This window comes from Pangasianodon hypophthalmus, chromosome 26 (assembly GCF_027358585.1).
Source record: "Pangasianodon hypophthalmus isolate fPanHyp1 chromosome 26, fPanHyp1.pri, whole genome shotgun sequence".
Lineage (NCBI taxonomy): Eukaryota > Metazoa > Chordata > Actinopteri > Siluriformes > Pangasiidae > Pangasianodon > Pangasianodon hypophthalmus.
Genome location: NC_069735.1, coordinates 10,188,853 through 10,204,082, shown reverse-complemented (window position 1 = coordinate 10,204,082; position 15,230 = coordinate 10,188,853). Strand labels below are relative to the sequence as shown.

The window sequence follows — 15,230 nt, the reverse complement described above, 5'->3', positions numbered from 1 at the left end:
AGCTGTTTTGTCAAAGGGTGTCAATAATTCTGGAATCGACTGTAGGTTGCCTTTGTAGGCATTCAAAGTTGGATTAAGAGAGAGCAGGTTTACATTACACTCTTTCCAAAAAATCTTGGATGACCAAGAACACTGAGAAATGTTGAAGATGCACTGATGGAAAGTAAAAATTTGACTCTAGACAGCTATGGCAACATTGCTGATAGTGGATAGGAGTAATACCAAAATTATTTTCTGAGATAGGAATGATAAGCTTTTCTGAGATAACAGTTTAATTCATGTTCTTGCATTCCTCTAGTCTCATAGCGAGACTCTCTCCTCCCTTCCTGCCACCATGATATGGATTGATTTCCATGTCACATGGAAACATGGGGAGGATTTCTTTATTTAGCTTCAGGATTCATCCATCTATTCCCCAAAGATAGTAGATTCTGGTTTTAGACGTCATGTACTCCAAACGATATATGAAATGTAAAGTTACTACAAGTCTGCAGTATATCAGCGTTACGTAAAGTGGTGGGAAAAATGAATAGCTTAGAATGTGATTTGTGAATGTGGAAGGTGTCAGAGTGTTATGCAACCATGTTCACAGCAGTAACAGAGACTCACCCTGTATATCCAAATCCATGGTTACTGTCATGATTAGGGTTGACAGAAGCTGTCTATATCCGCCCTTTGGCACTTGTTTGACATGCATCTATGTCATACATCACGTGTGTGTCTTAAAAATCTAGTTCAGTTAACACATCAATGCCATTAACATATTGTTTAATATAGCACACACACACCTATAAGCTGAAAAGCCAGTTGAACATCTTAACATGAGCCAAATTGAGATGTCGGTGAAACCCAGTAGATGTAAACACTGTTCCAAACAGACAGTCCTGCAAATCAAAACACAACTGTGATTCTGTAATTACTGATATAATGTGCCCTGTCCTTGTTTTACACTGTCGAGAATCACTACAACACAGCAGCGGTTTCCCATTTTGCAGCATTTCTTATTCGTAGTATTAACAGTGTAACTAGTGTGTGTGTGTGTGTGTGTGTGTGTAAATGAGAAAGAGGGAAAGCAAGAATTCATGTTTTTTGATGTAGGGATAATAAAAGGAATCTAATTAGAGCCTTTGGGAAGAATGCTAAAGCTTTATTTTATTTTGTCCAACAACAACTCTTCTTATTCCTTAAAGTAGTTAATGTCCTCTACAAGGTACGCTTTCTGTTCTGATTGCTACGTATTACATGAAATGCAATAAGTGAAATAAAACAAATGAACCCAGTTGTTCATACCATTTGCTATCATGTCCTTATGGGACACGAGGGTTCAATGGCCTTCTGTGTATCAAATCAAAGTAGCAATCTTGGAATGAAATGGTTGAGATGTGCACTTTATAAAGCTGCAGTGTGACACACAAGCCCAGTTCTCCCTTTATATGCTGTGAATCCTTACACACAGTGATTCATCAAAGCATTGTTATATAAATATATTACATATTTTATATTGTAAATATATTTGACCCCTTTCAGTGGCTATATGAGGTTGGGATCCATCTTTTCACACTGAGGACAACTGAGGGACTCAGACACACCTATTACACAAGGTGCAAACATTCACTGATGCTCAAGAAGGCAACACACTACATTAAGTAGGGGGACTTAAACTTTTGGACAGGATGATATGATTGGTGTAAATTGTTATTATTTTGTTTAAAGATCTTATTTTTTCATTTAGTACTGCCCTTCAGAAGCTACATATTGTTTATGTGTTGTAATTGTTGTGTAATTGTATACGTATTGTTAGTATTAAGAAACAAGCATATTATATTTACTCTTATTCTACCCCAACTGTGTGTGTGTGTGTGTGTGTGTGTATATATATACATATATATATATATATTTGACCTGTGATCTTATTTTAAGGGCCCAAAATAGTGGCTATGTGAATATATATATACATATATTTCCACTATTTTGGGCCCTTAAAATAAGATCACTGGTCAAAAAGCTTTGGGATCTCCTGCAATACAGTAATCATGCGGGATCTCCTGCAATACACTGATCATGCGGGATCTCCTGCAATACAGTAATCACGCGTTTTGCACGAGGAGCAGGATATTTCTGCAAGTGCAACGCGCGGAAGTGCGCGCGCGCGCGCGAGCTAAACGCAGAGGCAGCTGTGCGCGCGCGCACTTCCGCGCGTAGTGTCGTGAACGCGCTCTCTGGAGGCGTTAAAAACAAACATCTAGCGTTAGTTTGTTATATTTCCGGAGAACATGGCTACTCGTAAACACAGAGGGATACCTCTGAGCTCGGTAAGTACCCTGTTTGCGCCTTTGTGCTTGTGGCATCTTGCTTCTGTCTCTTGTCCCATAACAGAGTCTACAGTTCAAACACAGTTCTGACTTTTACATGAGCTACATTGGCTTAAAATGTTACATTTAACATGCTAACAGAATGCAAAAAAGACTAATGTTTAATTGTTTTTGTTTGCAAAGGTTTCAGATAATGTTTCTGTTTGTTTGTTATGCAGCCTTTCCCTCAATGTTTCTGAGATTTGAATAGATAGATAGATAGATAGATAGATAGATATCTTAATATCTTAAATATTATGCATCACCATTAACAGATAAAATCACTTAAAAAACTAAGTTTATACCACAGCATTGCTTGAATTCTGATTATTTATAAGGTGTTGATTAATTTTCTATAACAGCAGCTATGAAGAAGTTTTCTGTTATAGATGTTTAATAAACATTTTTGTCTCTGCACTTTGTAATAGTCAGAGATGAAGCTGTAGCTTTACGTTTTCTGACACTGTAAAATCTTCAGGATAGAGGGCTTTGCAGTTTCTCAGTAACATGACAAGCATTTCAAAAATGTAAAGAGTTTTTGGTCTTATTAACTTCCATAAGAGAGAGAGAAGAGAGGCTGATGATGGAACACCTGTATATAGCTGCTATGATGTATGTGAACAGGAAGTAACTTATCATTAAACATAACTGTAAGTGGCTAAAAGGTAGTGTGCAGTGTAAAAATTGGCAAATTGTTATGGAATAGGAGACATAAAACACTAGGAGACATGTTGTTTTTGGAAAATAATCAACTTTGGTAACATCAACGTTGGTATCATCACAGTACCCCACCCCAGAGTTGATTATTTTCCCTGTTGTCCTTTCAGGTTGTATTTGTTTGACTTTTAAGTTTCAAACCAGCTTGCTTCAGCTACCTTCTGCAAAATAACGTACAGTAGATTTATATTAAAATAATAAAAAAAAGTACCTATAACATGATGATACAATATCCGTGTTCATCCCTTACAGCTCAATCCTAAATTTCTTCATACAAACTCAACCAGCCATACCTGGCCCTTTAGTGCTATTGCTGAGCTGATTGGTGAGTTGGTAATCCCTCTTTACACAGATCCATGATCAACTCAGTAGCATGATAGTTAAGGCTATGAAAGTTTGAAACTTATGTACTTTGAAAATGACACAACTTTGCTTCTGGTTTGGGCTCAAAAATTTCATAATTACTATTGTTTTTCTTGTCAGCCTTGAACTCTGTGTTTTACAATTATATCACAGATAATGCTTATGACCCAGATGTTCGTGCCAAGCAATTCTGGATAGATTGGACACGCATCAAAAACCTGGACTGCCTCTCATTCATGGATAATGGAGCAGGAATGACCAGAGCCAAACTGCATAAGATGCTCAGGTAACAGCAAGTGCCATAAGCCATTTGTGACCACAAAGAATGGTGTTTGGAATGTGCCATTAAAAAAGCCCAAATATTCCCTCCAGTATACACTCACCATCCACTTTAGTAGGAACATCTGTATGCCTGCTCATTCATGCAAATATCTAATAAGCCAATCAAGTGGCAGCATACATGCAGATACAGGTCAAGAGCTTCAGTTAATGTTCACAGCAAATATAAGAATGGAGAAAAAAATGTGATCTCAGTGACTTTGACCATGGCTTAGTTGTTTCTGCCAGATATGCTGGTGGTGAGGATTTCAGAAACTGCTGGATTTTCCTGCACTACAGTCTCTAGAGTTTACACAGAATGGTGCAAAAAACAAAAAACATCCAGTGAGGGTTAGTTCTGCAGCCAGAAACACCTTGTTGTTGAGAGAGGTCAGAGGAGAATGGTCAGACTGATTTGAGCTGAAAGGAAGGCTACAATAACTCAAATAACCACTCTTTACAGCCATGGTGAGCAGAAAAGCAAATCAGAACACATAACACATGGAACCTTGAGGCAGATGGGCTATAACAGTATCAGGATCCACTCCTGTCAGCCATGAATAGGAATCTAAGGCGACAGTGGGCACAGACTCACTGAAACTTGGGGCAGTTGAAGACTGGAAAAAGACATTTTTCTATTGGCTGGTTAGATAATAGCTTCAATAAGCAGATGTACAGGTGTTCCTAATAATAAAAAAGCTGTTCCAAGTGGATGGTGGGTGTATATACATTACTGGCTTCACCTCCTACAGCTTCAGAAACACCATCTTTGCATACTTGATGGAGGACTTTTGTCTGAAACATCTTGTTTCTATGGAAACCTTCTGTACCACGCTGAACTTTTATTATATCTACCTTATTATTACTTAAGTACACTGTGGTTAATCTCTGCATTCTTATCATGGGTCTTGCATAGAACTGATTTGCGTAAAATAATGATGGAAAATGGCACCCTCAATCTACATTTAAATGCTACCTCTAGAATGAAATCATTTTACATTCATCCAATATTCTTTCAGCTTTGGTTACAGTGACAAGAAAGCCATGAGAGACCATGTTCCAGTCGGTGTCTACGGCAACGGCTTCAAATCAGGTTCCATGCGCCTGGGGAAGGATGCCATCGTCTTCACTAAGACCAGAGACTCAATGAGTGTAGGCCTGCTGTCACAGTCTTACCTGCAGGCCATAAAAGCTCAGCAGATCATGGTGCCTATTATCACTTTCAGGCGGGATGGACAAAACCTGTATCCTTGCTATAACTTCACTATTACTGCATAAACGCCATGAGCCATGGGAATTATAGAGGCATGACTACAAAAGGAGTTTTTGAAGCCAATTAAAACACTGACAAATCTTCTCTTTCCCCCCAGACTGGCCCCATTCCCTTAGCTAAAAACTATTTATACCTTTGGCCTTAGAAAAAAAGGAGGTAAAGCCTAGCAGATCTGCTATAACAAGAGGAGGGGCTAATTTAAAGGCCTGAAAAATATAAACAAGCCTGAAATTTAGAATCTATTGTATGGAAATATTGCAAATTACAGTTCATCTAAGATGATATACTTGATTATTACGGGACTAGAATACAAACTTACAAATTAAAGAATACAGATTAAAATCAGGTTTAAGTCAGATCTAATGCAAGTCAAGTGCAAGTCATGTATACAGAATTGGGTATTTAGTGATCTGTCTCAAGTGTGTTCTGCTGTCCTATGATGTGTGAGCACAAAAAAATTGCATGGTTGGCTGTTGGTGCTCACCCTCTATAGTTTCATAGGGAAGACTTGGATAGCATTATGGAATATTTAATTGTGTAATCAGTACATAATCATCAAGATAATCGTATATGTAACCATAAGTATGCAATATCCTATTCATGTATAAGGTCATGTAAAGTTCAGTAACTAACTGTGCAAAGTACAGGTGGGTATCACTGTCTGGAGGTTCTCAGTGTCTGAGAAGCATGGAGTGGACGGATGTACCAAGGCCGTTGGTGAAAGGATGTACCAAGGCCATGGAGATTAGGTCTTCCGCCACAATTAAAACTGAGAATTAAGGGTGGTGGCCAGCCAACAGATACTAGTAGTTTGTGTAAAGAGAAAACTCTGCCTAGAGAGATAAGCATTTGAAAATGTATAAAAGGCTGTGTTGAGACCAGTTTCATCAGTTACTCCGCAGACTAACTCGGCTTTGTTGCTTTTTACACTTTTTTTTTTGGCATCAGGACCCTAAGACTCTGATAAGTTTTTACTTTAGCTGAAAGAATTCCATGACAGTGTAATTAAATTAATCTCACCCTTGACTGTTAACGTCCCCAGACCAGAGGATGCAGCCAGTCTAGATGCGATCCTGAGACACTCACTGTTTAATACAGTGAAGGAGCTGTTCACTGAGCTGCGTGCCATCAGCACAGCCGGATGCACCGGCACACGCATCATTATCTGGAATCTGCGCATGTGAGCTAGCAGTTTGTCTAATATGTGTATACCAGTGGTTTCCAAATCAGTATTTCCCACCAATCTGAAATAAACCTGGGGGGAGGTCTGGCTGTGGTGGCGGTGGTGGTTTTGGTAATAAAGGGATTGGTTATTGGAAGATCAGTGGAACAGTGGTTCCTTTTATGGCAACAAGTAATTTATTGTTGCATTTACAGCCACCAAAATCTCACCTTGAAACCTGCACATGCATTTAAAGAAAAGGGATTCAATCAGGAAATTTACTTTGACTTAACTTAGTTGTGACAAGCAAGTTATGTATGTTTCTCTAAGACTCACCTGTAATCAAGAATTACGAACATATATGGAACAATATTGCATAATTTCACACTCATATTCTCATATGATAAATTAGTAGGAACTCACCAACATTCCACAATAATAATATCTACCAAGTAGATAATGCTGAAAATTGTTTGAAATTGGTCCATCCAACTAAATATGGTGTTGGTATAATTTAGGATCTGTTAGATGACCAATGTATCTGGCCACCTATTTACTTTATATTATGTTAAATATTCCATAGTATATTCACTATATTCATTATTTTGCAGGACTACAAATGGGGAGACAGAATTCAACTTTGATGCAGATAAATATGATATTCAGATCCGAGCAAATGCTAGTGAGAGAACACGTGAGTGTCGAGCCATGACACCCGAGAGTGACTATTCATTAAGAGTAAGTGCACATGCTATCACTGCCACTATGAGGGAACAGATTTTTTTCATATTTTGTAAATATATATATATATATATATATATATATATATATTTTTTTTTTTTTTTTCCTGAAGTTTTTCTCTCATTTCCATTTGCAGGCATACTGTAGCATTTTGTATCTGAAGCCACGTATGCAAATCAACATTCGAGGTCAAAGAGTGAAAACCCAGCTCATCTCCAAGAGTCTTGCTTACATTGCCAATGACAACTACAGACCTTCATTCCTAGTATCCTTTAGACTATACTTACAATCTTGAATTCTACCTATTTGATATAATTACCCTACTTCAAACCACGTGTGTTTTAACACAGGGACTGTGGTGGCACAACTAAGAGCTAGCCCTATGGTTGGGGATTCACATGTCTAAATTCCAGTGATGCCACAGCCATTCATAGCCTAGAGAGCGTAATAGGTCTTGCTCTTCGGTGTCTGTTAGCTAATGAATATAGAGTAGGGTGATTTCACACTGTCCTCCAAGTGATTTGTAAATAACAGCTGGGAAGGAAGCTGTTAAATTTCCCAAAGAGAATGTTTTGGTCAGAGTGCAGGGTTAACCATGTTGCTCTAGAGCAGAGAGGGTTAAGGGCCTTCCTCAGGGGCCCAAACAGCAAAAGGTTGAGGGTACATACTGTAGCCCAGGGCCTGAACCACCATTGCTGTCATCCGTTGCAGCTCTAAGTCAGTAGAAGAGACTTAGCTATCAGGTGGGAACTAGCTACAAAAACAAAAAGGTGGGTTTAAAAAAAGTTTTTTGAGAAGTATTTTGATACTGATGCTGTGTAGATTGCTGTGTCTGTGGAGATTCTTGACACATCTCACAGACCAAACGTATTCGGATCACATTTGGGTTCAACACCAAAAGCAAGGAGCATTATGGTATCATGATGTACCACAAAAACAGACTCATCAAGGCTTATGAGAGAGTGAGCTGCCAACGCAAGGTAAATAGGTTCCTACTCGATTCAAAAAGTATCTGTAGCTGCTGTAATTAATGAATATATTTTTTATTCATATCAGCTTCTCCAATACATTGCTGTTTCATTGCGTGATTTTTGTCTCTTCCTGAACAGGTAGAGAGAAAAGGTGTTGGGGTCATCGGTGTGATTGAATGTAATTTCCTTCAACCGACTCACAACAAACAGGACTTTGATGATACAGATAAATACAGGTCCTTACACCACATAAGCATGATTTTCAAAGCCCAATCTTAGATTTATTTACTTTGTTCCTATTAAAATTGTAGTTTCTGTTCAGTCTGAGGCATAACTGTTTGGGACATGATTCCTTACAGTTTACAATGCACATAATGAGGCTGAGGTCTGTTTGTGTGCAGGAAAACCATGCATAACCTCAGCATCAAGCTAGAAGAGTACTGGAACGAGATCCGCTACAAGCAGAAAAAAGAGGACCCAAAATGCACAGTTCCCATAGAGGATACAATGTGAGTGTGGAGATTCAGTTTAGGTTTCAATTTCAGTTTACTTACAGTGTGTGTCATGCTGGTGTACCTTGATTGTGTCATTTTTGGGGTATCTTCACTATCATATATGTTAAACCTTTGCATAATCTTTGTTTAACAGTTTAATTCATTAGAGACCTAATATTAGCTTGTTATCCAGCCATTTTCTTCTCAGTTGTTGATGAATTTCCAAATGATAATAAGTATAGTATTTACAGAAATTTCACAATTTCCAGCAAGACTCAACAGATTTGTCCATCATATTTTCCAAATTTCCATAATGGACACCTCAGCCATTAGATTTAGTCAGAATTAGTTATTCTTGGCTATGATGAATAAACAGTATGCAATGCTACCTTTTAAATTTGGCAAAAACAGCACATCTTCTGGAATTTCCCACCTGGGAATGATAACTCTTATTTTAAGACACTCGTCTTATATTACCTTCTGAATAGGGCAGTGTCTTTATCTCGGAGGTGCCCACATACTCTTGACAAATGCTGCCTAACACATACACTGTATATTTTCATAATTCTGTTTTCCATTGGAACTTTGCACATTTCTAGCTATATAAAGCATAATATGGAGAAACATTTTAAAAGGTTTAGCATAATCAATAAGTGCAAAGGTCTCAAGAGAGCCTTCTTTTCTGAATTTAGTTTGATCTTGTGTTTTCCCTGTCTCTCCCTTTCCCTGTGAAGGAAAGTTCCGGATCAAGTCTGGGTGCAGTGCGACAGCTGTCTCAAGTGGAGAAGGCTTCCAGATGGTTTTGACTGCAGTCGGCTGCCTGAGAAATGGTTCTGCAACATGAACCATGACCCACAATTCAGGTGACGCCCATAAAACACTTTTATTAAGTGATGTCATTCCTGGACATGGAAAGTTGTTGCTTGGGAGTGTAAGAGGGAGATTAGTTGGCTATTTTGATGAATAGCTGTGCAGCAGAGGTATTATGTCTAACGAAAAGCCAAATAAATTACACAGAAAAAATAACGCCAATTACTGGGAATAGCGAAAAAACCCGAATGGATTCTTGTGAAGTTAATTTTCCTTAAATGTTTTGGATGACTTCTGTTGATGGCTAGTGCCATGAATTCTTTTAAAATTGTATCCTTTATGTCCTTTAGTGCCCTTTACATGTCTTTCTATGTTTATCATGAAGACTTTCCACTGCCATGACAAACAAATACTTCTGTCTCAAGATGAAAGTGTCTCTTGCACAAGGATGCATCTTGTAAATCCTGGTTTATGTTTCATTAGAACTGCTTCTGAGAAGGTCTTTTGGAAGAGTACAAGGATCTTAAGTGTCAGTCAAACAAGGCGGGTAGCAAATACACTATATGGCCAACAGTTTGTGGACACCTGGCCATCACACTCATATGTGCTTTTTGAACATCCCATTCCAGATTTAGTCCCCCTTTTGCTGTTATAATAACCTCCACTCTTCTGGGAAGGATTTTCATTAAATTTTGGAGCATGGCTGTGGGGATTTGCCCATTCAGCCACAAGAGCATTAGTGAGGTCGGGTACTGATGTCGGGCGAGGAGGCCTGGGGTGCAGGCGGCGTTCCAGTTCATCCCAAAGGTGTTCAGTGAGGTCAGGGCTCCGTGCAGGACACTCGAGTTCTTCCACTTCAAACTTGGCAAATCATGTCTTCATGGACCTCAATTTGTGCACGGGGGCAACGTCATACTGGAACTGGTTTGGGCCCCTTAGTTCCAGTGAAGGGAAATTATAATGCTACAGCATTCAAAGACATCCTGTACAACTGCATGTTTCCAACTTTGTGGCAGCAGATTAGGAAAGGCCTACACGAGTGTGATGGTCAGGTCACAACCTTTGGGCATATAGTGTAGCAAGGCGGAATTGTCCATAAAAGTGTTACACTAGTTAAAGGCTACTTGAGTTAAGAAAAAAACAATGTAAAGATGAGCTTCACTGTGTGCAGTTAAATTCACTACACCTCAGACTGTGCTGTGATAAAGGCATTTGAGGAGGAGAATCTCCTGTTGAATGTCCCACCAGGTTTCTTCACCCTGTTCATTCACTTATTTACTGGCCAGTCACTGAATAGGGGGTGGGTCGGTCGGTTTTGGAGAGCAACCTTTCTGAACTGCAGTGACTTAAATTCCTTAAGTTTCATTTCTACTTCTGTGGATTGGTGGAAGCAGAAATCAGGCTCAAGGCCAAACCTCTCACTTAGTCATGTGGATTGATTTCAGTAGGAAAAAAATGGGAAAAAATAATATGCTAGGCAAGACCTTTTGGAGTTATATAAGTGGTTTCTTTCTTGGCAGCAGTTACCCCTGTACACTGACCTGAGCCCAACATTATAATTTCACTTGGAATTTGGTAGTCTTAGATCATATGTTACAATTAATATCATGTCTATTGTAGTAAGGGACCTGGTATCCCACTTCTAAGTACTTTTAACATGACCTTTCTTTCATTAATATTAAATCCATCTCAATCAGGAGCTGTCTGGTAGAGGAGGAACTGGAGGATCAAGAAGAGGAACAGAAGTCATACCCAAAACCCTTCAAACGCCAGTAAGACAGTCTTACACATATTATCTTATTATGTATTGTGCTATCTGACATTGTTAATCTACAGGTTGTGGGTCTTAACAGGAAGAGGAACAGTAAGAGTCTACAGGATGATCATGGGCCAGAGGTAAGTCATTTTTATTTCCATACAACATTTAAAAAAACAGGTCAGCACCCTTAAGCAAGTAATTTATGTGTGAAGGCTAATAGGAACACATTTTTTTTTGTCTGAAGGTATTAGAGATTCCAGCCCTGGAAGGTCCTGTTAATGCCAGACAACTGAAGAATTCTGCATCCTGTAAGCCATCTCCTGCTGATCAGTTCAGTAATAGTGCGACCGGCCCCCTACTGTCGTCCACTTCTAATGGTTTGTATTTAACTGACCATTGCACCACTGCAGTCATATTTAATTTTCATTGTAAAGTGACTAGCAGAGTGTAAAAATGACTAACGTGGCAAGGCAAAGTGGGCGGAATGGATATGGATAAATGTATTTAGTCATTTGTTTCATTTGTTGCAATGTAATATTTTAAGAATAGACATTTGTTCTATTAAAGATATTAATGCCATTTCAAATGCAATGTGCCAATTCAAATACCAAATATTTAAACACCCTTCAAAATTACATGCCTCAGGAGCACTGTCTATTAAATACAGAGCTACAACACTTTCATAGAAGTTACACTCATGAAGAATACCGTAAGTTTCAGACATATGTTTTCTAGACATACAGTATCATTGCCTCTTTGGGCATGGTAGCTCAACAGCATGTAACTAACATTAGCCACTTTAATCTAAGACAATTAAAACTTACCAAGGCTATTGATTTATAAAATATAATTTCCAGAGGTTGACAAATGACAAATTAATTAGCTAGCTCTCCAGGCAAGTAAAAGCTCCAGTGTGCTCTCCAGTGCCGTTTTGGTTGCCTGGAAACCATACTGACTAGGCTAAAAAGTGGTAGCTAACATAATGTAGTAACATATGGTGAACTAGCTTGCTCATTAAGTGCACTAATACAGACTAATACAGAAATGAATGAGTATATGATCATGTAGCATATGATCATACCAAATGACAACTTACGCTTTGCTAAAGTCATTAAGGAGTGTTTTTTTTTTTTTTTTTGAACCAGAAATGACACATTAAAAACTAATAGCTCTGACACAAAATCTGCTTGTCCCAGGTGCCCGGACTACTGATTTGTTCATCCCTGATTTCAGACAAATTAACTTTTTAAAGATTTGAAGATGTCACACTACATGAAAGTCACAGATTGCATTAGCAGTGTTTAGTCCTTAAAAGTTAAAAACAAGACAATACAAATAGTTACCAAGTACAATTCACTTCTTTCCAAAGTTCATAGGACCAGGATGGATGAGTTTTATATTGACATTTATTGTCTTGTTTCTAGCTCAAAGATCACCACTGCCTCTGATTAATCTCACTGCTCTCTCTGAGTCATTGAAAAGGTAATCCTATTAGGATTAGGACTCGTGTATTTAAATGTCTCATCATTTTGCCTAATGAGTATTTGTGGATCATTAGTACGTTGTTCTCTCTGCCTGTTAAAGGATTAAAAGGAAACTTTCTACTGCTGAAGAAATGCCTCCGGCAGTGCATCCTATGCCTTATGCCTCTTTTCCTCCTAATGCCCCGCCACAAGGTAGTATCACGTTCATTCACACACATTCCAGTCTCGCACCAAACAAAGAAGAGAGCAAATGGGAGGGGATGGAATATGAGAAAAATGCAGATGCAGACAAACAATTAGACAACAAGGAGGGCAGTAAGACATATCAGGAGCCTGTTCAGGAGGAGGATGAGTGGCATGCTGGAGAGGAATCACCCACTGCAGAAACCCAGTACTATATAGCAGAGTCACACTCCATGGAGGAAGTGGGAGAGGAACTGCATGATGATAACGAGGAGGTGTGGAGTCTGCAGCAGCAGCAGGATGAGTTGATGGAGATGATGAAGCAGACGGCAGAGGAGAGGGATGCGTGCAGGGAGGAGCTGGAGCTGCTGCGGGATCACTGTACCGCCGTGGAGGATGAGAGGAGTCAGCTCCTCAGCAAGGTAGGAACTAACATCCTATTACACTTTCAATTAAGTTGTACACAATATGGCACAAAAATTACAAAAATCTGATGGCCAGCTGTCGTGTTGATCCAAAGTACCTTTTTGCCACTATCTTCGTAGATTTGTCTAGGAAAAAATCGGGCATCACATAGCAATACACAATAGTTAGGGGTATTTAAATCTACCTGACAAGCAAAATGAAGAGCTGGCTAGCCAATAACTGGCTTGAATGTGTGATATGGACATTTTAGTTTTAGGGAGATGTGGTGATGCATCCATGTGTGGGTCTTCCCCAAACTGTTGCCACAGGGTGGAAACACAATTGTACAGAATGTCTTTGTATGCTGTAGTGTTAAGATTTCATGGAAGCGAGTTCCATGAAGACATGGTGTTCCAAGGTTGGAGTGTAAGAACTCGAGTGTCCTGCACAGAGCTCTGACATCAACCCTACTGAACACCTTTAGGATGAACTGTGCGCCAGGCCTCTTCGCCTGACATCAGTGCCTGACCTCACTAAAGCTCTTGTGGCTGAATGAGCACAAATCTCCAGAGCTAAGCTCCAAAATCTAGTGGAAAGCCTTCCCAGAAGAGTTGAGGTTATTATAACAGCAAAGGGGGACTAAATCTGGCATAGGATGTTTAAAAAGCATATATGAGTGTGATGGGCAGGTGTCCACAAACATTTGGCCATATAGTGTATATAATTAATGTCCAACATTTTTAAAAATATTATGATGTTTTGGCTATGTCCCTCTCTTTTGAAGTTTAGTTTTTTTTCCAGAATTTTCCCAGAATTTTGCTGTCTATGTTACCATTTCTGTACATTGATATCTTGGGATATAATTATATATCATAATAACATGTATTGTTGCTAGCTGGAAAGGATGGAGGAAGAGAAAGCCAGCTTGTCCGCCTTGTGTGACCAACTAAAGTGCAAAGTGGAAAGGCTGAAAATAGAGAAGGAAGGTAGATTGAGAGAAGATGCCCAAAGTGGAGAAGAGAGGCAGAAGCTGAGAAAGCTGCGTCTCAACCTGGGCCGCCTGCTGGTCTCCTTCGTTCCCGATCTCGACCTGAAGCAGGTGGATTTCAGCAGTGACGTCATTGACGAGCTTCTCGACCAGGTCTTAAAGGAAGTCACTTAAGGTCAAGTCACCACTGTCTTACGTGTTGGGTTTGCTATTTCTTCATGGTCAGTTAACCATGATATGCCTGACGGCTCATGGTTTCACTGCTGGCTAGTCAGGGTGAGATCATCACTATATAAAAAGTATTAATGATTGTGGCCCAGCCTAGGCTTAGCAGACAGCAACACTGGTAATAGGATATGTTTCTAAGTCAGTTTTATTGCCTGTTACTGCCACCTATATCTAAGTCACTTGGTAAATAATATGCAAGGCATAATCATTGAATGTAGTACAATATTACTATAAAAAATATTTTTTATAATGTTAATTGGTTACAAATGTATAAATTTTTTTGAATGATATTGTAATAAATAATATCATAGTAATATTACTAAGAATTCTTGTTACTGTTTTCATTATATATACTTTCAACTGAGCCATCTAATGAAAAGAAATAAAATCAAAGTGTTTACAAGTAATTAAGTTTTAGTTTCTGTATTGAATTTTTTTTATGTTGTATTCTGTTTTTACTCATTTTTTAATCCTTCAACCAGGTGTAAACACACACAGACACACACACACAACACTGTCTAACCTAGATCTCCTAAATGCTACTACTAGAAGTTTTGCTTTATGATGGGCAATATGATTGACAGGTAAGTAAAGACACCTACTTGTCCTTACTGGTTGGATGTTGGTGGTGCACATTTTTTATTTTTCTCCTACAGAAATGTGAGAAGAACATTGGCAAAGTGCTCTGACTTAGAAATCATGGATGTAATCTTTAACACACAACTATTAGTAGTGTTTCTGACAGAGATCTCAATTCTGTCTAAGAACCTCATCTATAATACACAGCACCTTTGGACAAACTGATTTTGGACCATCTGAACAAAATCCCAGTTTAGGGAATGGTTTTGAACACAAGCTATTTACTGTCCATTTAATACACAAACCACAGAGGCATGATTTGGAAAGATCACAGACTTTCCACATACAACTGCAGCAAATCAAGTCATTGTGGATCTCATGATATCTGGGACTATCCACTCATC

At 38.8% G+C, this 15,230-nt stretch overlaps 1 protein-coding gene across 2 annotated transcripts; it reads left to right on the top strand.

Annotated features, from left to right (window-relative positions):
- The first annotated feature begins 2,128 nt into the window (after positions 1-2,128).
- Positions 2,129-14,654, top strand: morc3b (MORC family CW-type zinc finger 3b). Of its 2 annotated transcripts, XM_026932341.3 has the most exons (17): positions 2,129-2,312; positions 3,321-3,393; positions 3,585-3,717; positions 4,769-4,993; positions 6,065-6,202; positions 6,796-6,922; positions 7,062-7,190; positions 7,786-7,905; positions 8,035-8,132; positions 8,298-8,405; positions 9,125-9,253; positions 10,898-10,972; positions 11,054-11,096; positions 11,204-11,336; positions 12,384-12,441; positions 12,544-13,048; positions 13,927-14,654. In XM_026932341.3, the coding sequence occupies exons 1-17, from the start codon at positions 2,274-2,276 to the stop codon at positions 14,191-14,193; spliced, it is 2,400 nt and encodes a 799-aa protein (XP_026788142.1). In that variant the 5' UTR covers positions 2,129-2,273; the 3' UTR covers positions 14,194-14,654. The 2 variants fall into 2 exon arrangements, with proteins under 2 accessions (XP_026788142.1, XP_026788143.1); XM_026932342.3 differs by lacking the exon at positions 3,321-3,393 and having other exon boundaries at positions 2,161-2,312.
- Positions 14,655-15,230: the final 576 nt, after the last annotated feature.